This window comes from Apteryx mantelli, chromosome 12 (assembly GCF_036417845.1).
Source record: "Apteryx mantelli isolate bAptMan1 chromosome 12, bAptMan1.hap1, whole genome shotgun sequence".
NCBI lineage: Eukaryota > Metazoa > Chordata > Aves > Apterygiformes > Apterygidae > Apteryx > Apteryx mantelli.
In genome coordinates this window covers 12,316,620-12,344,024 of record NC_089989.1, presented here as the reverse complement: position 1 = coordinate 12,344,024, position 27,405 = coordinate 12,316,620, and the positions used below count along the sequence as shown (strand labels likewise).

Below are 27,405 nucleotides of genomic sequence, written 5' to 3'. Positions count from 1 at the left end.
TCCTTAGAAGCATCTTATTTATTCTGTTGAGACCTCTTTCAAATCCGCCTCCATCCGTAAGCCGCGGTAGTGGTCTGGGTGCGTTCTGCTGCTTTTACCTGATTCAGAGAACTGCTTCATCACGGGACTTTTTTTTTTTCCCCTCTCTTTTTATGGCCAATGAGGCCAAGAAATCTGGGCGCTTTTTTTCGTGGGCAGTGCTCTAGCTGCTTGTAAATGTAGGTATTACAAAAGCTTATTTAATCTTACGTTGTTTTAGTAAAAAATGAGAGAAAGAACAGCAGTTCAAAAGAATTGACAAATTACTGCTGTGGGAGCTGAACGTAGTTTGCCAGTGTTTACTGACGTAAAACCAAAGCGGTAACTTGTACATGATATGAATATGAATGTACATATGAATGTATGAAAGTGGCTGCTTGTATAACCCTGTGATGAGCTACAAGAGCCAATTTCTCGCGGAGATTTGGCTACAATGTATTAATCCAGTAAATATTTTGAGTATTTTATTTGCAAATGTAGAAATAAGCTTTTGTAATGGACAGAAGGTGGGTTTGTTTCTTTTTTTCTTTAAGGGCCTCAGAAGTGTATGTAAGTGAATTGAAGATGTGATTGGAGCTCGGGTGTAGTGGAAATCCCAGGCAGTAGGTACAGGGAAAGCGCTTGACTTTAGGGAGGCTTTTGTTGAGTTCTTCTTTTATGTGGTTTTTTTTTTTTTTTTTTTTTTTTTTTTTTTTTTTTTTTTTTTTGTTAGAAACATGGATTTCACTATGCTGATAAAGAGGTACAGATGAGTTTCCGGATAGTTGAAATAGAAACCAAAAAGCTATTTAAGAAGTATTCGCGTAGGTGTCTTATGTAGTTGAAGAACATGATTCGAGGAAGGTCAGTTCGTTCTTTTTCCATTTTTCGCTCCGTGTAAAGCTTGGAATTTCAGGCTTCTCACTTGCATGTCTCTTCCTGAGCAGCTGCCAGATTGAGCTTGTGCTTTGGAGCTTCTTGATCTGTTTTGATTCTGAGGTCCTAAGAGCTGCAGTGATGAACCACAAGTGGTGCAAGTTTTCAGCCGCTCTTATTCCAGAAATCTCTGTTTTGAAAGTTGCAGTTACTTATTTAGAGTGTGGCAAAGACTCAGCAGATCATTTCTTGGGACAGACTGTAGAGTTTCCAGCAAGACTGTGTTACCTAAATTTCTCTCATCTCTCTAGACCTGCTCTGTCCTCTGTCATCTCTTCATTGTCTTTCCAGCTCCTTTCCCTGGTTATCTGACTACATATCCATTAACAGCAACAAGCATAGAAAACAAAGTGATGCTGGGGAGGGACAAGCAAGTTAAAAGGTCTAGGACCTACTAAACATACTACAAATATGTTGTATAGCCTTCTGGGTTTACTTAATGGACAGCAGCAAACCTGACCAGAAAGGAGAATAAGCTCTGAATCCTCTTCCCTCGCATGCAGCCTAATAAGTGATGAGCAGCAGCACAATACTGTTTTCATTAATTGTTGTTTTCCCTATTAAAACACTTGGAAAATCTTGGCAATGAAGTGCTCTGAGGGACTCTGTGTGCTCCTGTAAAGCCTCCGCTTCAGTCAGGTGCCAGGAGTGTAAATCACTGCAGCCCAGCATATCCACGGCCGTAGGTTTTAAATTTGAGTTACTCCCTTCGTTTATAGTGCACATGGCTTAATAAAAATCCCCCTATCACTGCCTTTAGTTTTAAGTATGTTGTTGTAGGCTCTTTATATGTTAATTTTGCATATGCACTGCTGAAAAATGCATAGTTGTTTTTTTCCAGTCAGGTTTCATCAGAGCTACCGTACAAAGTAGGGCTGTACGTGAAACTTGTGTAGTTAGTGTTGTGTTCCTAATTTGTATGCAGATGGCAGAGCTTTAAGCCGTGTTAAAATTGCTTGCATTAGTAACATTTAATTGTGGCTGAATTTATTCTTTGTGTTAACATGTCTGAATATTCAGCATTTCTGCCCCACGAGGGACGTACAAATACGCTCAATACTAATTCATCAGAAGTATAGTGTTTCATATTTATAACTTTATTATTTTTAATTTTTGTTCATTTTTTGCGAGACACTAATTGTAGTATCGTCCTGCCGTACTAAAGGTGCCTTTTTGTGGATAGTGCATGTCTTACTGTGTAGATCATATTGCATGTTATTGATGCATGTTTGAAATTTGTTGTGTCCTTCAAGGCATGATAAGTGGCTATCCACCGGTGCTGCCACCTTTGCAGGGCCCAGTTGATGGCATTGTTAGCATGGGCAGCATGCAGCCACTTCACCCAGGGGTGCCCCCACCCCACCAACTTCCGCCAGGTATGCCAGGCATCCCGGGCATCCCACCACCCGGTAAGACCGTCATCCTCATTTGCTCCTTATTTCATGTTCATGTATTCGCCGTTTAACCGGTTGTTGTTATTATCCGCAGCTTGTTTTGGTCGTAGCTTGTTTGACCGTTTCTGAACGTTACAGGTTTGTGTGGCCGCAGCGCACACGACGCACTGCTGGGTATACGGGGTGCACGCAAACCGTTAACATTGGCAGCGCAGCACGTGCAGCAGACCAGCAGCAAAAAGCTGCTGGGGAGCTATGCTGCTGCTGCTCCAGCCGAACACCTGATCATTGTGCTCGAGTTTATCAGAGGTCTGAAAAGCTGAAATCGGCCTATTCATGTGCTTACGTCACCTGAATAGCATCCTTCCTTTTTAAAGTAAGAACCTTCCCATTCCTTACTGAATCCTTTTTCAGGATGTTAATATTTTTCAGTATTCAGACTGCACTTAAGTGAACGCAGTCATCTAAGACCTCTTGGCCATTGGTAGAAGATAAAAATGGGTTACCTTTAAATAAGGTAGACATACTGATTTGTACTAATATATTAATACATTATTATAAAATAGTGTTCAGATTGAACCTTTTTGATAGAACAGTAATTGGAAGTGTGGGGGTAAGGTGAACTCCGTATACTATCATGGCCAAATTTTGCATTGATTTTTGATAGTATATTTAGTGCACATTTGATATTTTCTTGCCACACTTTTGTTGAGTGGTGAGGTGAATGAACACTGTGACAGTTCATTAGCATATTTTCAGGGTTAATGTCATTAACATGTCTCTGTTATGGGAAAAATTGGTTGTCTGCCCTATCAGCCTGTTTTCTGCTGATGATTTTGGTTTTTACCTCTGATAGCTCACGCAACCATTTAGAAGCTGTGTATCCTGTATGTTCAGCAGTTAAACTGTTAATCTGTAGACAAAAAGTGGTATCTTGTTTTGCCTCCCCCTGCCTCATTTACAACAGCGTTTATCAGAAGCTCTGTTTGGACTTTATATCTGTATGTAAATTGTTTGTTTGTTTGCTTTTTTTTTTTTTTTTTTTAATCCATCAGTATTAGGTATGCTACTTGCATCCTCACTGGTGTCTAAGATTCACTGTAATGTCATGTAGCGGGAGTAGGAGAACAGCCATGTGTACGCGAGTCCGTCTCTGACTCGCCAAGGCCATGACACTTGAGCACACAACAGCAGCATGTAATCGTTTGGGAAGGTGAATCCAGGGTGATGCATTACTTTGCAGAGTTTATCGTTTATTTTTCCAACTGGAGGAACAGGCCATGTGTGTGATGTTTAAAAGTGAGAGGATAGAGACCGGGGAAAAGTGATGCCTGGGAGTGGAGGGCTTGCAGGACCGCGGGTGACGTAGTGTTGAACAGGGCTGGGCAAGCTACAGGCGAAGCCATGCTCTGATGCTGGGAAAGGTGAGGGTGCCTCCCCTGCAAACCTCTTCGCTTTGTACCAGGAAAAGATCCGTGCCCTAGCACGCTCCTTACATTATCAATGTTCTTCCCTACTTCTGACTTTCTGTTGGTACAGATGCATTTAAACCAGGGGTTGTCATAAACTGGGAATTCATTCATTATATGCTTCAGTATTCAAAATGCAGTGACACATCTTCTGATCACTGATGTGGAAAACTGCATGCAAAATAAACCCTTAGGAAGACTGAATTTAATTTTCAGCTTTTCAAATAAATGCTATGTGGTTTTGACAAGTGGCATAGACAGAAGGAAAAGCAGCAAAAGGAACTCCCATTTGTTCAGACCCAAGCATCTACATGAAAAATGTCAGGAGCTGCATGACTCTCTCATTTAGTTTTGTAAATTCGTTTGAGATGTACGTGGGTGTTATCTGCTGCACTCCATACAGCAGGGAAATATGTTTGGATAAAATTAACACTTTTTGAAATTTATTCCAAATGTTCATTTGTCTCTCATGTAATACTATTTAAGCTTAAGCTTTTTGTGTTAGCGAGATATATAATATAACAGACTTTTTGCAATGGCTTGGCTTTCCTCCTGCAGTGAATGCATTTTAAAAAATTGAACACAGCGCAATGTTGATAGACTACTAGATTTTTTTGATTTCAGAGAGATTCTGTCAAGCTGGAGTTGCATATTCTAAACTGAAAGATTTAGTTAGGCAATAACTAAATAATACCAAAAAAATGAAAACCAGAAATGACTTTTGTTTTCATTTCTTTAATTAAATGAATTCAACAGGCTACATATCAGTGTTGGGTAGTTGTCATATTGGCTCTTTTTTTTTTTTTTTTTTTTTCATCCAGAAACTTTTAAAGTGGTTTTTACTGGGGGAGAGGGGGATATTTGAATGTAGTACAGCTGCTTAACAGAACTTTAAGCAATGATGCCAAAGCCTAAATTGTTATTAAAAAAAAGACAAAGCGGTACTTGCCACTGCTCTGAAATGAGACTAATTGTTTTTGTATTTTGGAATATAGGTGTTATAGGCCAAAATGTATCCCCCATGGTAGGCACTCCAGCACCAGGAGCAAGTCCATTTGGACAGCAGGTAAGTCATTTTTGCATGATTTATGAGGCTGTAAGACTCCAAATTAGTATCTAAACAGCATCTCAGTTAAGATACGTTGGGATGCACATAGCCTTTCCCAGGGAGAGCATAAACAAAATGTACACAGAGGTATTTAGGATCATTTAATATCTTACCCTCAGAGGATATGTCTGTTTTTCTTGGATGAAATGTTACTAGACTAACTAGGTCCTAGTGGAATGTCTTCTGCAGTATAAGCCAGACAGTGTTCTCTTTTCTTTCCTTTTCTTTTTTTTTCCTCTCCTTCCTTCCTTCTTCTGTTAAAGGAATGAGAGTCATTTCAACACACTGTTAAACTGCTGGTAATTTAGGTTTTGCATGCTTTGATGCAGACGCTTTTGGTCATGACCTGCTTTAAAGCTCCGTTGTAGGAGGATGTACTGACAGTGAAGGGAGAGAGCAGCTTCCCGTGTCACTGCTGCACAGGGATGGACATTGAACTGTAGTGTTTGTGCCGCTCTTTGCTGGGTCAGGTTCTTCCACAGGGATGCACGGATGGGAACCAGTTGCCCTGCTGTTCCCCCAAATGTGTTTTCTCTACCACTTTGCCATTACAGATAGGAATCCTTGGCCCGCCGGGACAACAGGCACCCCCTCCATATCCCGGCCAGAGCGCAGCAGCGCAGCCAGTCATACAGCAGCCCACAACTCCCATGTTCGTCTCCCCTCCACCAAAGACACAGAGGCTTCTTCATTCTGAGGCCTATCTGAAATACATTGAGGGGCTTAGTGCCGAATCAAATAGCATTAGCAAGTGGGACCAGACCCTTGCAGGTAAGGCTTTCTACTCTGATGTTTCCTGACGCAACACACTGCTTTGTGCACGTTAATATGTTTAGCTTGTATGGATAAGGCTAAATAAATCTGCTGCTTGCTTAATAAAATGTATCCATGCAAGCAGTCATGAAAAACAAATCAGGCTGGGAACAAGTACATTATCAGCAGGCTTATTCCATCGATGGTATAAAAATCTAAGAATCACTTGTATGGGCTCAAATACAGAGACCGGAGGGTAATAGAAATGCTGTAGAATTATATTCCCCTTTTTCTAGTAATTGTGGTAAATACCAGAGGCAGGAGAAATTTAATAAAGCCAATAGATAACTGGGCCATTTCTTAACCTTTCAGCACGAAGACGAGATGTCCACCTATCAAAAGAACAAGAGAGCCGTCTCCCTTCACACTGGTTGAAAAGTAAAGGAGCTCATACCACCATGGCCGATGCATTATGGCGTCTTCGAGACTTGATGCTACGAGACACCCTTAATATCCGCCAGGCATACAACATAGAAAATGTTTAATTGCATAATTGCTTCTTTGATACCGGCATATAAGGAGTTTTGTGGAACAATAGCTGTTTTAGTTACTGGGTGGGGAGAGATAACCAACAATAATTTGTATTGCATTTTACTGTACATTGCAAGACCATTTTTATATAAGGACACTTTTAATAAGCATATTTCACTTTTTGTTATATTAAGTTGACTTTATCAAATACACAGATTTTTGCATATGTTTCCTTTGTTTGAAAGGCGATTTCATAATTGTTTAAGTGTAGTCAAGGATTCATCTTTCTTATATTTTATTGCTGAGAATCTGATGCCATTGTTTTTATATAAAAGAAAAAAGAAAACAAAAAGTATTTGCAAACTGGTACAGTGGGATGTGAAATTAGTCCTAGTTTACATCTTAGGAGAATGTGTGTACATGTGCTTGTGTGTGCTAGCCACTTCCAGCAGGAATCTCACTGGGATGTGAACAGGGAGGATTTCTTGGAATGAAGCTGAAGGTACGGGGTGCATTGATGCTAGGAAAAATCAAAGTTTAAGTCGATACCAAGGCTGCTGAATGGAGCACGGTGATCATGGAAGTGCTGGTGTGGACGGGACAAGGGTGTCTTGACTGCTGATGTTGTCCAATCCTGTCCAGTTATTTAATTGTGTAGCCAAGGCCATTATGATCCTAAATTAGTAACGGAACACACGTGCTTTGCCTGCCCTTGACAGGTGAAATGTTTTATCTCCCATGAGCTGCTCTGGGGGCTCTGGGACGTGCCTCGCGCCCAGCAGTGGCGACGGCAAGCTTGTTCCCTGAGCAATTCCAAGTGCGTCTGTAAGAGTCCTGCAGAGCTTTGGATCGGTTCAGGGCTTGGAAGGGGAGTTAGAGAAGGGAGGTTGAGCTGTTTTGTTTGCGAAGGAATGCAACGGTTTTAGATTCACATGTATTCTGTTAATGATTAGGTATTGCAAGGTATCTTTGTATGCTTTCCTTAAGTGTATTGATTCACCTTAATGGAAGTTTTGCAGGGCAGCTGGAGCGAAATTTGATGCGTAAATCTAGCTTTAACAAAGTACTGCTGTATGTGTAAATTCAGTAGGTATCTAGCAGGTTGGAGAAATAAGAGAAGTCGTGTTGCAGCCTTCAGAGTGTTTTCTGGTGGTGTGTTTTTTGGGTTTTGTTGTTGCTTTTTTAATTAGTAAGGTATGTATGGAATCTTCTTGCCAAATTTCAAGGTTGCGACTGTCTTCTGCTGAGGACTTGCCTGTCCTCACAACCAACCAACCTTTTGGACTGCAAAGCTCTTTGCTTAAAGGTAAATCCTTTCATGGTACTTCATTTTAGAAAAAGAATGTATAGTTTTTATTTCATTAAATAACTGGGAAAGCAATATTAATTGGAACAGTTTGTTGGCAGGAACATTGTCACTGCAGCTCAGTCCACAAGAAAGAACTGATTTACAGATCTGCTTTCATCTGACTGCTAGAAATGTTCATCATGTGGAAATGTATTTTAAAGTATGGCAGTGCAAGAAAAAAATTTGAGTACGTTTGGCAGAAGGTTAAATATTTTATTTGAATACTGGATGCCTTGGGTTCTGTTTCAGTGATGTAATTTATGCTGTTGAGGGAAGTGGCATGTGCAAGTATAAACTGTTGTTTAATTATAGTGGCTAATTCCTCTTCCTCTCCCACTCCAACCTTCCAGTCATTGCGTGGAAAACCCTATAATTACAGGTAGGCACTTAAGGACAGCTTAGGTCAGATGTGCAATGGATGTGAAGGAGATGGAGCTAAGCAGCATGTAGGGAAATTACAAATTTGAAGTCTCCAAGCAGTGCGCCTGTGGTACAGAACTTCTTTACTGGCCTTTGTAAATTGCCCAGTTTATTAAATAAAGTAGAAACCGAATAGTCTTAGACCTCCCCCATATATACAGCCTCATCTTCAAGTGTGTTTGAACTCCCATAGGCTTTGCAATACTTAGCCGCAAAGATGGGCCATTGGACTGAATCAAGCAGCAAATCCTAGTTTTTGAGTATTTGGAACCATCATGGATTGTACTAATACCACCAGATTTTCTTGTTTCTCACCATTAACAAAAATTACACCAAAGAACCCGGGATGAATTTTGGTTAAGTTATTGTTGTATTTATTTTCTTTTGAGGACTGGACGGGACTCCCTTTGGAGCCTGTAGAGCTGAAACTTTTAATTTCTCTGAAGGTCAGTGGTGAGCAAACTTGCAGCACTGGCTCTCTCCCGCCCGAGTAGCTGGGGCACTGCTGGCGCTGCTCTTTCCGGCCCGGGCGCAGGAGATTGGAAGTGCGGATGAAACCTGGCTCCTCCCGCAGGGCAGTGCAGAGCACTACCGCTAAGCCCCTGGGCTGGCCCGAATCAAGTCTTGTAAGCGTTGTTTATTTATTTCAAAATCATGTCTCTGTATATTGGAGGCGGTTCAGTCGACTGCAGTAAAATTTGGGATATAATGGCTACAGTCTAGAATTCAAAACCAGCAAAAGAAGCTTTTTTCTGACTCTGGTTTTAAAAAAAAAAAAAAAGACATGTCTGTCTAGCTGTCTCTCTTTCTCGCTGTTTCCCTCTCAGTATTTGAACTCCTCATTTGTTTTCCACCACCGTTCATTGTACTGGAGTAAATGAAACTTCCATATTAAAATAAAAGTACGTATGGGAAATGGTTGGTTTCTGTGAGAGTGGAAAATAGATTAATCTAGGACCGGTATTTGCATAAACCACTTGGAGACCACTTATTATTTGTTTCACTTGCTCAGTCCTTCCCTTCCGTGAGAAAACTTACTGTTTGTGTAAAAACTCCAAATGTTGTTGGTGATTTTTGGGCATGTTTTTGGACCTGGTTAATTCATGCTTGGCTTTTCCTTAGATCTTGTATTCCTGGAAGTTAAGCTGATAACCAGGTTTATAACATGTATGTACCATCAGTTTGTTTACCTGAGTCTTTTTAATTTGAATAAAAATAGTTTGCAAAGTGTTTTGGATTAACCAGGTTTGAGTGTCCCATCAAGCATTTTGTTGTCAGGATTTCATTTCAAGGAATTCTGGCTATTGCGGATCCAGATTTTATCAAGTCCTCGGTATGTGCGTGCATGTGTGTGGGCAAAGAACCTAGAGAAGGGACTTGTGTATTGTCCTGCGTATGGCAGGACGTGCCTGGTAGGTGGTGAGGAGAACAGGGATGCTGAAAAATGCAGGTGAAAACTGAGCCATAAGGAGCATGAACAGTAAACCTGGAAAACTATTTGGCGCGTTTGGAAAATGCCCAGTACAGATGATAAAATTCAGTCAGTCCTGTTTGCCTCTACCTTAACTGGAAATAAACAGCAAGCCTTAATTTCACATTGGAAGCTCACGTGGTTCAGGACTGTCTTTTATGTAGCTGGATAATAAAGGAAATTAAAACACTAATATGGAAAAGACATCTTTTACAAAATAAAAACCAGGATAGAAATGTTCTGTAGTATTACTAGCAGCAAGAAAAATGAAGTGATAGCGACATCTTGAGTCTGTAGGTGCTTCGGACATACGATTTACAAAGAGGCATTTAAACAGCCAGAACACACAGCATTACATTGAATTAACACAGCTTGGACCAAGACGGTAAACTGCCCCTCAAGCAGTCGACAAACTTCACAAAACTTGCAGCTTTCTAAGATTGGATGAAGTTGCACGGAGGAGACTAGTCAGTTCTAACGGTCCTTCGTGTTTCGTTGCTCAGTCTGAGATACTGCAGGTCGTTTGTAGATGGGCTGAGCTCGCTCTCGGCTGCAAATGCGCTAAGTTCGAGCGGTGCTTCAGAACGGCTGAGTACTTTGAACATCAAGTAAGAAATGAGAGCTGATCCATTGATATATGTGAAATATTCTGATTAATAAAAAACTTGGTATTTGTTTTGCACACTGCATTTTCCAGCAAGTCTAATTGGAGCTTGAAAAAATGAGAGCAGTTGCAGTGCAGTAGGCTTGGGTGTTCCTTCATAAAGAGATTCCCAGTCTCTCTGAATCCTTGGGAACGCTGTGGTCTCCTCTGTTCAGTCCTTCCTGCTCTGGGAGGGATCATAAATCCAGTGCAGAAGTTTGGACATGTAGATGACTGCCTGGTGAGCTGCCCCGGGGGCTCCTTCGGCTCGGCCGGCACCAGCCCTTGGAGCTCCCTGCTGAGCTCCTGCGCTTCCCCGCTTTGCAGTATCTCGCCAGCGGGCTGGAGCAGCGTGGGATGGAGTGGGAAGGGATCTGCGGGTTCTTTCCCATGGACATCAACCAGAAAGTGAAGAACGCAGGCCAGAAGGTGAGGAGCTGGCAGGGACGGGAGCTCCACAGGACAGAAATGCCGGTGTTCCCGAGCGGCTCCGGGCAACGCTCCCGCTCCCAGGAGCTGCCCAGCGGCTCCAGCACGGGCAGCAACCTCATTCGTGAGGTGGCTCTGCGGGATGGGAGCCGGCAGGACCCGGATCCCCGGGCCTTTCCTGGGGTGTGGGGCTGGCCGCAGAGGCCCAGCGCACGTTGCCGACGGCGGCTGCCGCGCTCTTTGCAGAGCTGCTTTGCTTGCGGCGAGCGCGGAGCCGCAATTAACTGTCAGGCAGAGGGCTGCAGCCGCAGCTTCCACCTTCCCTGCGCCTCCGAGAACGGCTGCGTGACGCAGTTCTTCAAGGCGTACAGGTAAGGGCTGCCGGCCCTGGCGCCGGAGCCTCCCTGCCTCGACGGGCCTCGTGCCGGCCCTGGCCGAGCAGCCGGGGAAGCTGCCAGAGCCAGGCCGCGGAGGGCTCCTCTGTGCCCCCTTTGCCCTCCTCTCGGCATCGTGGAAGGCCTCAGCGCTTCCTGACCTTGCCCCTCTCCTCCATGTTCACCCCAGGTCCTTCTGCTCGGAGCACCGCCCGGAGCAGGCGGTGCCCGTGCGTCCCGACGCACACACCACCTGCATCATCTGCATGGAGCCGGTGGACGAAAACCTGTCCTTCGGCACCATGGTGTGCCCGTCCTGCAAAGGGGCCTGGTTCCACCGGGGCTGCATCCAGGTAGGAGCCTTCCCTCGCCCCGTGGGCACCGCCAGGGCCCAGCAGCGCCCCGCGAACGCCGCTTGTCTCTCTCCCGCAGGGACAGGCCACCAGCGCGGGCAGGGAATGCTTCCGCTGCCCGCGATGCAAAAACAAGAGGAAGTTTCTTCCTGAAATGTTAAAAATGGGAATCCTGGTCCTGTTCAGGTTGGTTTCCTGCTGCCCTCGTGCCGGGCTCCCGAGGCAGAAGGGCCCAAGGGCTGTGCCGCGCCAAGGGCTCCCGAGGCAGTGCTGGCCCGCAGGGCTCCGGCTAGCCTGGGCCCTGCTTCCGCACGGAGCTGGAAGCGGGACGGGGGGCCGGGAGAGCAGGGACGTCCTGCACGTGCCCGACGCGGGGGAGGCTCATGCCTTTCCCTTCCTTCTCTGCAGAGCAGCAGCCTGGGAGGAGGACGGGAGATACGAAGAACTTTATGAGAGGCGCAGCCAGCGTGATGCCGGCCAGTGCCTCCATCGGGAAGGCAGGCAGCAGGCGGAGGAGAGCGGGTACGTCACCAAAGCTGCAGCGTGGCAGCTGCCGGGGCGGCAGCAGATGCCGTCGTGCCGGGAGCAGGCACTTAGCACAAGAGCTCTGCCCTTTGCTTCCGCAGGCCCTGGGAGCTGCTCTCACGCTCCTCCTGCGCGTCCGAAGGGACGCACCGACGGTGCTCGGCTGTAGCAACCGACGTAGACACCTGGGAATGTGACGGGTGTGCCGGCAGGGGCCCCGGTAAGAGGCAAAGCACCCAGGTGCCCGGGCTCGGGCCAGGGCCAGGCAAGGGCTCGGGGCCGTGCTGCTGACCTTCCCACCTCCCTTACAGTCCCCAGGGCACAGCCAGAGCCGTCCGGCCCCGACACCAGCAGCAAGCCAGGAGCGGCGGCATCCTCCGGCTCCGCTACACACTCCAGCTCCGAGCCAGACCTGGCCAAGCCCAGCACAAGCAGCCAGGGAGAATCACAGTCATCATCCAGCTCTGCTACACACTCCAGCTCGGAGTCACAGAATCACAGAATGGTTGAGGTTGGAAGGGACCTCTGGAGATCATCTAGTCCAACCCCCCTGCTCAAGCAGGGTCACCTAGAGCATGTTGCACAGGATCGCGTCCAGGTGGGTTTTGAATATCTCCAGAGAAGGAGACTCCACAACCTCTCTGGGCAACCTGTTCCAGTGCTCTGTCACCCTCACAGTGAAGAAGTATTTCCTCATGTTCAGATGGAATTGTCTGTGTTTCAGTTTGTGCCCGTTGCCTCGCGTCCTGTTGCTGGGCACCACTGAAAAGAGTCTGGTCCCATCCTCTAGACGCCCTCCCTTCAGATACTTGTACACGTTGATAAGATCTCCTCTCAGCCTTCTCTTCTCCAGGCTAAACAGGCCCAGCTCTCTCAGCCTTTCCTCATAAGAGAGATGCTCCAGTCCCCTAATCATCTTTGCAGCCCTTCGCTGGACTTGCTCCAGTAGTGCCACATCCCTCTTGTACTGGGGAGCCTAGAACTGGACGCAGTACTCCAGATGTGGCCTCACCAGGGCTGAGCAGAGGGGGAGAATCACCTCCCTCGACCTGCTGGCAACACTCTTCCTGATGCACCCCAGGATACCATTGGCCTTCTTGGCCACAAGGGCACATTGCTGCCTCATGCTTAACTTGGTGTCCACCAGCACTCCCAGGTCCTTCTCTGCAGGGCTGCTTTCCAGCAGGTCAACCCCCAACCTGTCCTGGTGCATGGGGTTATTCCTCCCTAGGTGCAGGACCTTGCACTTGCCTTTGTTGAACCTCATGAGGTTCCTCTCCGCCCAACTCTCCAGCCTGTCCACGTCTCTCTGAATGGCAGCACAGCCCTCTGGGGTATCGGCCACTCCTCCCAGTTTTGTATCGTCAGCAAACTTGCTGAGGGTGCACTCTGTGCCTTCATCCAGGTCATTGATGAAGAAGTTGAACAAGACTGGACCCAGTACTGACCCCTGGGGGACACCGCTAGCTACAGGCCTCCAACTAGACTCTGTGCTCCTGATCACAACCCTCTGAGCTCTGCCATTCAGCCAGTTCTCAATCCACCTCCCTGTCCACTCATCCAGCCCACACTTCCTGAGCTTCCCTATGAGGATGTTATGGGAGACAGTGTCAAAAGCCTTGCTGAAGTCAAGGTAGACAACATCCACTGCTCTCCTCTCATCTACCCAGCCAGTCATTCCATCATAGAAGGCTATCAGATTGGTTAAGCATGATTTCCCCTTGGTGAAGCCATGCTGACTCCTCCTGATCACCTTTTTGTCCTCCGCATGCTTGGAGATGGCCTCCAGGATGAGCTGCTCCATCACCTTTCCAGGGATGCAGGTGAGGCTGACTGGCCTGTAGTTCCCTGGGTCCTCCTCCTTGCCCTTTTTGAAGACTGGGGTGACATTGGCTTTCTTCCAGTCCTCAGGCACCTCTCCTGTTCTCCAAGACCTTTCAAAGATGATGGAGAGTGGCTTAGCAATGACATCCGCCAGCTCCCTCAGCACTTGTGGGTGCATTCCATCAGGTCCCATGGATTTGTGGGTGTCAAGTTTGCTTAAATGATCTCTAACCCGATCCTCCTCGACCAAGGGAAAGTCTTCCTTCCTCCAGGGTGTGGGGTTCCTGAGGGCTGGCCTGAGCAGTAAAGACTGAAGCAAAGGCGGCATTCAGTAACTCTGCCTTCTCTGCATCCTTCATCACCAGGGCACCCACCCCATTCAGCAAAGGGCCCACATTTTCCCTAGTCTTCCTCTTGCTACTGATGTATTTGAAGAAGCCCTTCTTGTTGTCCTTGACATCTCTCGCCAGATTTAATTCCAAACGGGCCTTAGCCTTCCTCGTCGCATCCCTGCATACTCCAACAACGTTCCTATATTCCTCCCAAGTGGCCTGTCCCCCTTTCCACTTTCTGTATACTTCCTTCTTCTGGCTGAGTTTTGCTAGGAGTTCCTTGCTCATCCATGCAGGTCTCCTACTTCCTTTGCTAGACTTCCTACTCATAGGGATGCACCGCTCTTGAGCCTGGAGGAGGTGATGTTTGAATATTAACCAGCTCTCTTGAACGCCCCTTCCTTCTAGGGCCCTAACCCATGGGATTCCTCCAAGTAGGTCCCTGAAGAGGCCAAAGTTTGCTCTCCTGAAGTCCAGGGTTGCGATCCTACTTATTGCCCTGCCTCCTCCTCGCAGCATCCTGAACTCCACCATCTCATGGTCACTGCAGCCAAGGCTGCCCCCGACCTTCACATCTTCCACCAGTCCTTCTTTGTTTGTTAGTACGAGGTCCAGCAGCACACCTCTCCTTGTTGGCTCCTCCACCACCTGTGTCAAGAAGTTGTCACCAATGCTCTGCAGGAACCTCCGGGACTGTTTGTGCTTAGCTGTGTTGTCTTTCCAGCAGATATCAGGGTGGTTGAAGTCCCCCATGAGAACCAGGGCCTGGGATCGTGAGGCTACTTCCAGCTGTCTGTAGAAGGCCTTATTGACTTCCTCTTCCTGATCAGGTGGCCTGCAGTAAACACCCACAACAGTGTCACCCATGCTAGCCTGCCCTTTAATCCTTACCCATAAGCTCTCGACTCGCTCTTCATCCACCCCTAGGCACAGCTCAGTACATTCCAGTTGCTCTCTCACATAAAGAGCAACTCCACCACCTCGCTTTCCTGGCCTGTCTTTCCTAAAAAGCACGTAGCCATCCATGACAGCACTCCAGTCATGCGAGCTATCCCACCATGTCTCTGTAATGGCAATGAGATCACGGCCCTGCGACCGCACTCAGATCTCTAGTTCTTCCTGTTTATTCCCCATGCTGCGTGCATTGGTGTACAGGCATTTCAGAGAGGTGATCAAGCATGCAGGTTTCCCAGGAGGGATACAAGAGGATCCTCCATAGCCACATCCCATGCGCACTTCCCTGGCTGCATTCACCTGCTGGAGGCATCCTGACTTGAGCTGTCTTTTGCCAACTACTCTGGCACTATAACTCTCCCCTTCCCCTGTCTTTCCTAGTTTAAAGCCCTCCTTACCAGGTTGGCCAACCTGTTGGCAGACACATGTGCCCCGCTTAGTGAGGTGGATCCCATTTCTCCCAGGCAGTTGTCAATCTTCAAACAGGGTCCCATGGTCGTAGAAACCAAAACCCTGTTGCCAACACCAGCGGCGCAGCCAGTCGTGAACTTGGAAAGTCCGTCTCCTCCTCCTCTCATCCATCCCCCTCACTGACAGGATTGAGGAGAAGATGACCTGGGCTCCCAGACCCTTGACCACCATCCCCAGAGCTCTGAAATCCTGCTTGATGGTCTCCAGTTTGCCCTTGGTGTCATTAGCGCCCACATGGAAGAGCAGCAGTGGGTAGTAGTCCGAAGCGTGGACAAGCCTTGGCAGTCTTTCCATGACGTCTCGTATGCGAGCCCCTGGCAGGCCACAAACCTCTCTAGACATGAGGTCAGGTCGGCAGATAGATGCCTCCGTCCCCTGCAGCAGGGAGTCCCCCACAAAAATCACCCACCGCTTCTTCCGGGCGTTCCGGCAGGGCACAGGGTCTGTTGTCCCAGGTACTTCCCTGGCAGCCATGCCCATCTCCTCCTCATCCTGGAGGGCACTAAACCTGTTCTGCAGCTGCAAGTCTTTGGGAGGAGTAGGAGCCTTTCTCCTCCCACGAGCAGTGACCAGTTTCCAGCCGCCTTCTACGGTGTTATGATGTACCGTTTCACACGGCACAGAGCCCTCCGGCAACTCCATTGCTGTGGGGGGTTAGGGCTCCTGGAGCTGTACAGTCTCCGAGAATACCCTGTCTATCTTTTGCTCATCTTCTCGGATGCTGCGCAGCCTACTGCCCTCCTCCTGTAACTCCCTTACCTGACGACACAACTCGTCAACAGCAGCACACCTCCTGCAGGAGAGCTGACTGCCAGCCCAGGCCTCCCGGAGAGGCCCCAAGCACTCCCTGCAGCCTGAGACCTGTAGAGCTGCATCTACTGTCAGAGGGTCGGTCTGGGTCCCAGCCTCTGACACAGCAACTCCAACAGCGCCTGGGGAATTTGCTCTGTGGCGTGTCACGACCATACTTGAGGAAGCGTACACCACAGGGATCAGAAACAAAGGTACCTTCGTGCACCCTTCTGCGCAAACTGCTGCCTCTGTTCACTGCTCTCTGGGATCTCCTTCTCTGGAGATCATCTAGTCAAACCCCCCTGCTTGAGCAGGGTCACCTAGAGCACGTAGCCCAGGTTCATGTCCAGATGGGTTTTGAGTATCTCCAGAGAAGGAGACTCCACAACCTCTCTGGGCAACCTGTTCAGTGCTCCGTCACCCTCACGGTAAAAATGCCCGCTCCTGGCTCTGTGCCCAGCCAAGGCAGCCTCACCTCTGCTGGGGAGGCAGCACTGCTGTCGGGCGCGCGTTTCGGTGCCCCCAGCGCAGCCCGCGGCTCAGCCCCAGGCGCGGGCGGCTCAGCGGTCTCGCAGGCCGTGCCGGGGGACACCCGCGCACCGCGGCGCAGGGCGCACTTTAACTGGGGACAGGTGTTGGCTCGCACAGCCTGGCAGCGGGCCCGCAGGCAGCAGGTGGGGCCGGCGGAGGGCGAGGACGGAGCGGGAGGCAGGGTCGGTGCCGGCGCTGCCCGCGGCGCCCCGGCGCTGCCTGCCTCCGTCAGCGTCCCGCCTACCCGGGAGCCGTGCTGCTGCAGTCGCGCAGGAGACGGTGGGAAGAGCTTGGCCCTGCTCGCCTGCGCTCGCCTCCCCGCCGGCGCGGCCTGCCCGCTCGGGCCTCCGGCACAGGCGCCCGCGGCGGCCACGCTTGCCGGGTGGCAGGCAGGTGGGTGATCCCTGCCCCTCTCCGTGGCTGCCCGGAGGGGTGGGGGTGCCCGCTTTTCCCTGGGGAGAAGCTTTCCCGGCCGGGCAGGCTGCCTGATCTGCCCAAAGGGCACCCGAAACTTTCTGGGCGCTGGCGGTGCCTGGGCAGGGCTGCTTCCCGCTCCCTTGCCGCCTGCGCTGCCCCGGGGGGCCACTGCGTGCAGGGGGCGTGGGGGCACAGGAGGTGAGGTCTCCCCACTTCTTCCTGCCTGGATCAAAGCCCCGCGACCTGGCCCTAGGGGTGAGCCTCCCTGCAGGGTGCTGCAGCTCTTCTCTGCGCTTTTGGGGGGAGCACCGCTTGCTGCCTGCTTCTGCGCGGCCCTGGGGACACAGGGCTGGGGGACACAGCGGGGATGCCCCTGGCATGACATGCTGCTCTGCGGTGGCACCCCCCCTATCCGGGCCCCTGGTTCCTCCTCTGGGAGGGAGACCAGGACCAGGACCAGGGTGGCCAAAGGGGGCTTTCCAGGCTCCTGCTGACACTCCAGCAGCTCCTCGTCCTCTTCCGGCTCCTCCGAGCTCAGAGTTTGCTTCCTGCACTGCATCAGCCTGCGCCTTTCCCCTTGGCTCCTTGCTCCTCCATGTATGCGGGCTGTATCTCCCAGGCAAGCACTGCTCCTTTTGGGGAAGGGATCTCCTCAGGCAGGAGGTGCTGTGGGACTCTGGCCCTGTGCCAAGCAGAGGGGCAGGGCAAGATGGCTTGCAGAAAGGGAAACTGGGGAGAGAGGTCCTGCTTTCACCTCTGGCTTGGCCTGACTGCCTTCTGGCAGTGGCCATGGATTATAGGAGTGGGGAAACGGGGCAGAGCCCAGCAGGACATGCCGGGAAGGGCAGTTCTGCATCTCTGGGCTCCTGGTCCAGTCCCCCTGGGGTTTTGGGCAGAGATTAACCCTGTGTTGGCCCTGCAGGTGTTCCTCAGCCATGGCCTCCAAGCGCAAAGCCCCCAGCAAGAAGCAGCCTGTGGGCAGAGTCAAGAAAGCCAAGGAAGGAGAGGAGGATGACACCTGGCACTCCACCCTGGCCGCCCTGAAGACTGCCCCCAAGGACAAGCCCCCGGCCACAGTCGATGGGCCGTGTCCCCTGAGCAGGGTGCCGGGAGCCGGGGTGAGAGTGCAGCAGGGGCTGTGCCTGCCTGTGGGCAGTGGGGAGGCAGCGAGGGCACTGCGGAGCCGGGCACCTTTCTGCGTGGGGGGGTGGTTGATCTGGGCACCCTGGGGAGGAGGGATGTGGGCAGAGCAGGAGGGAAACCCTCACCCCAGCTAATGCCGGCATCATCCCCACCGTGCTGACACCAGGGCAGCCCCAGTTTCCATTTCAGACCCATTGTGCCCCCTCTAGGATGTCCCTTGTGGAGCCCTGTCCCACTCCAAATGCTGCATCCCATAGGAATGCCTCCCCAAGGCCTCTGCCCAGGTGCTGACCCCATCCGTGCTGCTGTAGGTCTACGAGGACTACGACTGCACCCTGAACCAGACCAACATCGGCGCCAACAACAACAAGTTCTACATCATCCAGCTCATCGAGCATGGTGGTGCCTACAGCACCTGGAACCGCTGGGGCCGCGTGGTGAGTCCGCACCGGTCGCTCCGGCCCTGGGAGCCCTGACCAGCATGCATGTCCCTGTGCTGGGGGGGACAGCCTCTGAGCCACGGGGGTTTCATAGCCCCCCTTGTCTCTTTGCCTGTTTCAAGAATGGGTTTGCTGCTCAGAGCTGTCCTGGCGCCTCCATCAATCTTGTTGTCCATGCCAAAATCCCCCAAGATCCAGGGGACCAGACCTGCATGTGATATTTGAGCTTAAGGATGAATCTGGTGACTTAAGGACGCTCCCCGCCTCATTCCCTGTCCCTCATTGCCAGTCCTGCCAAAGTGAGCTACAAGTGGCTCTGCTATAGCCTCTCTTGGGGGGAATTTGAGGCCCTGTCCCCATGCTACCAGGTTGGCACAGCTGGGGGATGTGGCACCTTGTCATCCAAGCAGCAGGGAATGTGACACCCTAGCGCGGAGGCCCAGGGTGTCTCCCTGAGCTGCAGGGACTCTCTGAGCTGGTGCTTGTGCTTTGGCACATGCCTGCTTGGTGCTGAGCACTGGCTCTTGTGCCCACAGGTAGAGACGAAGCTGCTAAAGCCCTGACCATGACCGAGGCAGGGAAACCCACCTGGGTCAGGGCGATGTGACCCAGGGCAGGCCCCGCAGAGCCAGGGCACAGCAGGGCTCGCCACGCAGCGGGAATGTGGAGCACACAGGGACCCCACATCACAGCGCCCCAGCACCAGGCTGCTCCCCCCCCCCGCCAAGCAGGGCTTGTGGGTGGCAATGCCACCGCTGTGGCCTTGCACAGGGTGAGGAGTGCAGGAGGCCTGATCAGCACTGTGTGCTGCCAGGGGGAGGTGGGCCAGTCCAAGCTCGTGCCCTTCACTTCCCTGGAGGCCGCCAAGAAGGATTTTGAGAAGAAGTTTCGGGAGAAGACCAAGAATAACTGGGCGGCAAGGGAGAACTTTGTGGCGCAGCCCGGGAAGTACACGCTCATCGAGGTGCAGCCAGGGGCTGGCCAGGAGGTGGAGGTCTCCCTCAAGGTGAGAGTGCGAGATGTCTGGCGCTGGGGTGTCCTGCACACCTCGCACCCGGCTCCTCTGAGCGCTGGGGCATCTGCTGGGGTCAGCACAGGGCACAGGCAGGGGTGGGTTTTGTGGGTGCAAGTTGAAACAGCCCATGGGCAGAGATTTGGGACAGCGGGTTGAGCTTGGGGGAGTCAAGCTAGGATCCTTCTTGAGGGAGCACAACGGGCATCTTGGTGGCACCAGTCCTGGAAAGGGGGGCAGCATCTGCTCATCCCTCTGCTGACACAGGGGCACAGCTCTCCATCCCCCAGGAGTGGGCAGCCCCGTGCTTTGAGAGTTCACCGGCTGCACAGCGAGGTTGGGGGTCTGCACATGTGCCTGCAGGTGGATGATGTGGATGGGGGCAAGATCTCCAAGCGGCGGATCCTGCCTTGCACCTTGGACAAAGCGACACAGGACCTGGTCTCCCTCATCTTCAGCAATGACATGTTCCGGGATGCCATGCAGACCATGAACATCGGTACGGGGTGGTACCTGGTGTGGTGGGGGGATCCTGGGGGCTGTGACCTGCGGCTGAAGGTGGGGAGGCTGGGGAGGGCCTTTGAAGGAGGCGGACATGCTGCCAGTGTCAGAGCACCACCTCCAGCAACCCAAGCCCTGGCAGGAGCGTTGGCTGCAGGTGCCCATGGGCTGTGCCTGGGCAGGACAGGCACTGCTCCGGAGCTGCGTGTGCCCGTGGCAATACTTGAGGTCCTTGGGCACAGAGGGAAGCATGGGGCAAGGGACAACCCTGGGAAGGGCATGGGGGGGATGGAGGGGCTGACAGAGTCCCCCATGGCCTCTCCTGTGCCCCTGGCCAGATGTGAAGAAGATGCCCCTGGGGAAGCTGAGCAAGCAGCAGATCGCAAAGGGCTTCGAGGCGCTGGAGGAGCTGGAGGCGGCGCTGAGGGCACAGCCCGCCAGGGCCACCCACCTAGAGGAACTCTCCTCCCGCTTCTACACCATCATTCCCCACAACTTCGGGCGGGCACGGCCACCCCCCATCAATTCCCATGACCTGCTGCGTGCCAAGAAGGACATGCTACTGGTGAGATGCCTGCTGCCCGGCACCTACCAGTGCCAGGACACCCAAGGGGGTGGCACATGTCTCCAGGGAAAGCTCCTGCTGGGAGGCTGGGAGGTGGTGGGGCTGGCTTAGGGCTGGCACGGGGCAGGGGTTGCCCCGGTTGCTCAGTGCAATGCCCAACAGCAGTGGCACAGAAGAAGGTGATGACGCTGTCCAGCTATGACGATGCCTGCGGTCTGTGCCTGGCAGGTGCTGGCTGACATTGAAGTGGCTCAGAGCCTGCAGGCTCAGAAGGTGAAAGAGGAAGAGGAGGAAGAGGAAGAGGTGCCCCATCCACTGGATCAGGATTATGCCCTGCTCTGCTGTCAGCTCTCCCTGCTGGACCCAGCCTCCCGGGAGTACAAGGTACAGCTCATGCTGCAGTGCCCCCTTGGGCTGGAGAGACCATGCAGGGCAGGTGTTCCTACTGCCCCAGAGGGACCGTGGGCCCTGCAGGGAGCCCCAGCCCAGGTGGGGAGTGACACAGCATTGGCTGCACTACAGCATGGCTCAGCCCTGCAGCTGGGGCGTCCTGGTCCCTCTCACACCACCCTTGCCCAGGGTGCACCAAGCCAGCCCTTGGTGGGCATCCCCCTTGATGGCGTGGAGGGTGCAGTCTGGGCCGGGGGGAATGTCGGCCTCGAGGCTTGGCAGTGGGCGTCACTGGGGGACACGCTGGTTCCCTGCAGTGAGGCAGCTTCTCTGGCTCCCTTCCTCACAGCTGATCAAAAACTACGTGACGCAGACAGGGAACAAACTCCAGATCCTCAACATCTGGGAGGTGGTCCGAGAGGGTGAGGTGAGAAGAAGAGGCTGCTCGTTTCTGTCCTGCAACAGGGACACCCTGATTGTTCCCCTGGGATGGGGGCTGCGCTGGTCTGGGGGGACTGAGCCCAGCTGGCTGAAGGCAAACAGATGCCTCAGAGATCCCTCTCCTCTGCCCCTTGGGGCTGGGGCTGAGACTGGGGATGGGACTGGGCTAGGATGGGTGGGCAGCAGCCCCTTGCCCCTTGGGTACCTCTGCGGCTGGTCCTGAGCACGGCGTCTCTGCAGGATGAGCTCTTCAAGGCCCACAACCACCTGGAGCACCGGCGCCTGCTCTGGCACGGCACCAACGTGGCAGTAATCGCAGCCATCCTGAAGAGCGGGCTGCGGATCATGCCCCACTCAGGCGGGCGTGTGGGCAAGGGCATCTACTTTGCCTCGGAGAACAGCAAGTCAGCTGGCTACGGTAAGGGCCCTGGGGTGTCCCCAGCTCTTGAGGGTGCCCGTGGGGCTGGTGCAAGCCCAGCTCCCTTTGCTCGCCCCCCGGGCAGCTGCTGGGCTTGCCTGCCCGCTGTCCCAGGAGGCTGGCACAGCCACACGGCAACGCCGGGGCTGGTGCCCTCTTCCCCTCCCCTCCTCTCCTGGCAGTGGGCTGCACGTCCCAGCGGGTCGGCATCATGTTCCTGAATGAGGTGGCCCTGGGCAAGCCATACTGCATCACGCAGGATGACCCCACGCTGTGTCGGCCACCGGCCGGCTACGACAGCGTCCTGGCCTGCGGCAGGACAGAGCCAGGTGAGCCCTGAGTGGGGGGGGGGTCTGCGAGAGAGGCCAGGGCTCGGGCCTGACATGGTGGGTGTCTTCTCGTCCAGACCCAGCGCAGGATGAGGAGGTGCTGCTGGATGGCAGGAAGGTGCTGGTGTGCCAGGGCAAGCCCATCCCCATGCCCGCCTACAAGGACTCCTCCTTCAGCCAGAGCGAGTACCTCATTTACCAGGAAAGCCAGTGCCGTATCCGCTACCTCATCCAGCTCCGCTTCTGAGGGTGCCTGGGTACCTAGTGGCCCGATCCTGATGGTGGCCAGTGGCTAGAGCCTGGTTACCCAGAGCACAGAGATCTGTTCCTTGCGGTCACCCCACTCGGGGCCTGGCATGGGACAGGCAGCTGTGGGGTCAGAGGTGCCCAGCCTGCTTTAACCAAAAATAAAAATGCCGTGCCTCAGACTGGGCCGTGCAGGTGCTTGACTGCTGAGCAGGGAGGGTGCTGAGTGGGGGCGCTGACCATGACCGTGGGTGTGGGTCCGTGCAGGGTTGGGTGTGGGCGCAGATGGCTGCTGGAGGGGCAGCAAGCTGTTGCAGCAGCCTGGTGCCAGAAGAGTTAAGATGCAAGCCAGTGGCCACATGCCGTTATCACCTTGGGGAGGCAGGTGACTCCTGCCCATCACCATGGCATCAGAGCTATGGAGGGAGGAGGATGAGCAAGGCACACTGCTGTCCATCTGCCCTGTGTGGGCACGAGTGTTTGGCACGGAGCAGCTCATCCCTCCCTGAGCCCTGCTGTGGGACTCAGAACCTGCAGAGAGAGCCTACCCTTTGGCTGGAGCCGTGCTGGACTCTGCCCCTCGCTGTTCTGCTGCGCTCCCACCTGGGCAGAGTGCACAGCAGAACCTCTCTGGAGCCCAGGGAAGGGCACCATGCATCCTGCCGGTAGGGTCTGGCTGAACCCGGAGGTGCCCATGCCTGTGCTCGGGGCTGCTGCCTGCCACCATGCCCCATGCCTCTGGGTGCCAGCGGTGCAGGGGGAGGGTACCTCCTGACTGCACGGCCCTGGTGCCCAGGTGACATCTCCAGAGCATTCACACACTGGAGGTGAGGAGATGGCGCAGACTTCTTCGAGGTGCCCCTAGGTCTGTCCCCTGAGCCTTTAGTGGGCTTGGGGCTGATCTGCCCCTGGAGAAGGACCCTGTCTGGCACAGTGGGCAGCCAGGCTAGGGAGGCACCTGGACTCCGGGTACCCCCACCCACAGGAGGGGAGACCCCCTCCCTGCCTGGCTGCCCGCTTTCAGGCACTGAGCATTGCCTTGCTGTGCTTTGCTGCGATGTTTCCGAGGTGTGTGGGAAGGGCGCAGTGGGTCGGGGACCCCAGTCCCCCCTTCCCGAGCACCCGCGTGCTGCTAGGACCCAGCAGCTGTCTCCGCGGGACTGCGAGTGCTGTCAAAGGGCAGGCAGAGCCCAGAAGTGACAGCCGGTGCCATCCACGGCTCGCCTGCTGCAGGCAAACAAGATGACTAACGGGTGACAGTAACGGGTAACAGGGAACCCGGCATTGCCTGGGGCCAGGGCCCCCACTTCTGATGTCGGAGTAATGCTGGCCAGAAGGACCAGCTCCACCAGCCTGACGAGAAGGGGAGCATCGCTCATCTCCCGAGGAGCAAAGGTACCCTGGTCCCACTCCCCCCAGGGAAGCTTGGCAGCAGGAGCAGGGAGGGGTGCCGGAGTCGGGGTGCAGGGACGGGGCCTCTACTGGGGCTGCTCAAGGCACTGCAGCAGAAAGGTTAGTTTGCCACTCTTCGGGGACTGCCTCTATTCAGCAAGTGCCGGTGAGCCCAGGGCAGGGGCAGGGGGTGTAAACCTGGTGCGGGTTCCAGTGGATCCCAGTGGTACCCCAGGGAGCCGTCCTAGACCAGCCTGAGGACAGACTGGCCTCTGGCCCTGGCCTCGCAGGGGACCTCCCCAGGTCCTCTCCTTGCTCCAGCATCCCCGGGGCGTTCAGATCAGCTTGGAGACCATCTCTGGGTTTCCCTGTGGCTTTTCCTCGTTTTGCTGCTGCTTCTTCATGCCTCTCTCCCCTCCTCAACAGGCAAGGAACCTGCTAGTGGAGAAGATAGTGACCATGCTTGTGGCAGGGTTTCTGTCTAAGGGACACAGGCAAATAGCTTTTGCTGCCCAGGTGCCGGAGCCACTGGCTTAGCCCTCAGGGGGAATGGCAAGCCAAATGGGGCTGAACACCACAGGTGGTGTAGAGCAACTCTCCATCTCAGAGCAGTCCACCTTCCAAGAGGTGGTGGGCCTTCTCTGCATGGTCCTGCTCACTGTCACTGCCCTAGTGGCCAACACGGCAGTGATGATCGTCATTCTCAAAACTCCCCTTCTCAGAAAGTTCATCTTTGTCTGCCATCTCTGCCTGGTTGACCTTCTCTCCGCCATCTTCCTCATGCCCCTGGGGATCATCTCAAGCTCCTCCTGCTTCAACAGGGTGATCTACAGCATTGCTGAGTGCCAGGCCTTGATATTCCTGAATGTCTGCTTCATCAGTGCCTCCATTCTCACCATCTCCATCATCAGTGTGGAGCGGTACTACTATATTGTCCACCCCATGAGGTATGAGGTCAAGATGACGATTGGGCTGGCTGTGGCTGGAGTGGTCTTCATTTGGGTCAAGTCTGCCCTCATGACCGTCTTGGCACTGGTGGGCTGGCCACAAGGCAATGGGGCCACCAGCGCCAGCCGGTGCACAGTCTACTGGAGCCCAGGAGCCCACAAGAAGGTCTTTGTGGTCATCTTCAGCATTGTCTGCTTCATCTTGCCCACCATCATCATCTTTGCTGTCTACTGCAGTATCTACCGTGTGGCCCGGATGGCATCCCTGCAGCAGGTGCCCGTGCCAGCACGGGCAGCTGCACCCAGGCACCGATCTGACTCCATCGCCAGCCAAGTGACCATCATCACCACCAGGAATATGCCACTGCCCAGGCTGACTCCAGAGCGCTTTTTGGGAGGCAACAAGGCCATCCTCACCTTGGTCCTCATTGTGGGACAGTTCTTGTGCTGCTGGCTGCCCTTCTTTGCTTTCCACTTGCACTCCTCTGTCACTGCTGACACGGTGGGTGGGGGGCATGGGGAGATGGTGGTCACCTGGCTCGCCTACTCATCTTTTGCCATCAACCCCTTCTTTTATGGGCTGCTCAACCGCCAGATCCGGGAAGAGTTGGCCAGGCTTGGGCGCAGCTGTCTCAACAGGCCACTGGGCCAGGAGTTGTGTCTCTCTGTCTCTGAGGCCTCCATCCAGGAAAATTTCCTGCAGTTCCTCCAGAGAGCAACTTGCACACTGGAGAACCACTCTAGCTGCATCAGCTCCAGTCCCAGGAACAGGCTGGACCAGACCAGGATGGGCTTCCCCATCCCGGGTCAAGTCCCTGAAGAAAGCAGCTGAGGAGGAGGGAGCCCTGTCCCACCATGCAGGGCAGGAGGGCAGGCAGGAAGTCTGGAAGGAACCAACTTCATCCGCTCAGGCCTGGCCTCTTGGATTTGGAGGTCTCCTTGTCCAGGTTCTACCTCCTCTCTGAGCTCATACGGCAGAGGAAGGTGACTGCCAGGTTTCTCCACGTGGGAGAAGGCAGCAGATTTTGGGGGGGTCTCCATCTCCCAAGGCCTTTCCTCACACTGTGGTCATCTCTGGCTCCACCAGTGCAGCCCAGCCGCATAGACAGGTTCTCTTCGGGACAGGGGAAGGGGAAGCTGGGCAGCTGAAGGGCTCCTATGCAGGAGTGGCGAAAGGGGTCCCTCCATTTCCCATCAGCCTGGTGGGACCCCCTGCGAGGGCTGTCCACAGACAGCACAGAAAGACGGGGTCCCTCGCGCCCTGCCCAGGAGCAATGGCGGCAACTAACACCACTAACACCAGTAACGCCTGGGCTCTGGGTGGGAGATGCCCCAGTCCCCAGACACCACGCCGAGCCGAGAGAGCCAGCGTGGAGCCCACCGTCCTCGGGCTGCATCTAACCCTCCACTAACGTCTTGGCAGAGGAGCTCTTGTAACCTGTATTAGTCAACAGGGGACAGGTGCCCGCGGCGCAGTCTCTGTCTGCGTCCCGCCCGTCACTCGGCGGCAAGACAGGCTGGGAGAGAGGCCCTGCGCCCAGCAGCCGTGCTACAGAGCTCCTCCGGGAGCAGGACTGAGTTAGCAGCTATGGGGTGGAAGAGGTGGAGGTGCCGGGGCCCCAGCCCAGGCGGGGAGCTGCCAGGGAGGGCGGTGGCGGGCACGCAATGCCCGCGGCCATGCTCTGCCCCCGCCCATGCCCTGGGCGCCGGAGGGGGCTGGCGGGGGCTGCCCCGGGCAGGAGGATGCCTGCTGGCACCGCGGGCTGTGGTGAGTCAGTGCCGGGCTGTTTACTGACACGGCCAGCCGCGCCGCGAGCCGAAGCCGGCCCGTGGCAGTCATGTGCCGGCCGAGCTGGGCCACCAGCCAGGGATGCGCGAGGGTGGATGCTGCTCGGCCGCGGGCACAGGGAGGTGGGGGGAGCCGTGAGCCGGGGTCCCCGAGCCGGCCTGGGCTGGCGCTGGGGCAGCCTGAAGGGAGGCAGCAGGGTGCTGGGCTGCTGCGCCCGGAGCAGCGGGAGGAGGAGGAGGACGGGGTCCGCCGCAGCCCCCCCATCCCTGCGGCAGCCCCGCGCCCGGGAGCAGGGAGCGGCGGGCACGTTCCCCTGGCACGTGGCAACGGCAGCGCCCGGGACCGCGGCGCCCGCCCCGGCGCCGGGCGCCTCTCGCGGCGCAGCAGGCAGCGCTGATAAGGCAGCCCTCCTCTCCCGCCACCGCCGGGGCCACGCAGCGCCCGGGCCCTCCCGCGGCGCGGGGCCAGCGCCTCCCCCTGCTCCCGCAGCCCTCCCGCCGCCCAGACCGCGCCGGGGCGGGCAAGGGGCCGCGGGGGCAGCCCGGAGCCCGGGGCCGAGCGCCAGCGCCCCCGGCCGCGGGGACGCCCCTCCGGCCAGCGCTCCCTGCGCCCGGCCCCTGCTCCCAGGGGCTGTGGCTGGCCCGTCGTGGCGGGGGGGGGGGCTCCGCTTGGGAGGGGGAATGGCTCTTTTTTCTCGCA

At 54.2% G+C, this 27,405-nt stretch overlaps 3 protein-coding genes across 21 annotated transcripts in view; all 3 read left to right on the top strand.

Moving 5' to 3' along the window:
- The window catches only part of PBRM1 (polybromo 1), a 64,565-nt gene extending 55,347 nt beyond the window's left edge, over positions 1-9,218 (top strand). For 9 of the 12 annotated variants that reach the window (XM_067303224.1, XM_067303223.1, XM_067303227.1 and 6 more), the window contains 4 exons: positions 2,208-2,363; positions 4,813-4,883; positions 5,480-5,696; positions 6,051-9,218. In XM_067303224.1, coding sequence (XP_067159325.1) covers positions 2,208-2,363; positions 4,813-4,883; positions 5,480-5,696; positions 6,051-6,223 — 617 coding nt within the window. In that variant the 3' untranslated portion in view covers positions 6,224-9,218. The remainder of the gene's footprint in view (positions 1-2,207; positions 2,364-4,812; positions 4,884-5,479; positions 5,697-6,050) is intronic. The other 3 variants (XM_067303233.1, XM_067303232.1, XM_067303231.1) reach the window with 1 other exon arrangement.
- Positions 9,219-16,927: 7,709 nt separating this feature from the next.
- PARP3 (poly(ADP-ribose) polymerase family member 3) lies at positions 16,928-22,760 on the top strand. 8 transcript variants are annotated; one of them, XM_067303584.1, is made up of 11 exons: positions 16,928-17,069; positions 18,016-18,211; positions 18,548-18,673; positions 19,536-19,682; positions 19,956-20,187; positions 20,528-20,754; positions 20,983-21,138; positions 21,494-21,571; positions 21,826-22,003; positions 22,186-22,332; positions 22,410-22,760. In XM_067303584.1, exons 2-11 carry the CDS (start codon positions 18,029-18,031, stop codon positions 22,577-22,579), a joined length of 1,644 nt encoding a protein of 547 aa, XP_067159685.1. In that variant the 5' UTR covers positions 16,928-17,069; positions 18,016-18,028; the 3' UTR covers positions 22,580-22,760. The 8 variants fall into 8 exon arrangements, with proteins under 8 accessions (XP_067159685.1, XP_067159686.1, XP_013801213.2 ...); XM_067303585.1 differs by having other exon boundaries at positions 19,491-19,682; positions 20,052-20,187; XM_013945759.2 differs by having other exon boundaries at positions 19,491-19,682.
- A 1,759-nt stretch (positions 22,761-24,519) lies between these two features.
- LOC106487059 (probable G-protein coupled receptor) lies at positions 24,520-25,896 on the top strand. The gene has a single exon (XM_013945747.2). It carries the CDS (start codon positions 24,520-24,522, stop codon positions 25,747-25,749), a length of 1,230 nt encoding a protein of 409 aa, XP_013801201.2. The 3' UTR covers positions 25,750-25,896.
- The last annotated feature ends 1,509 nt before the right edge of the window (positions 25,897-27,405 follow it).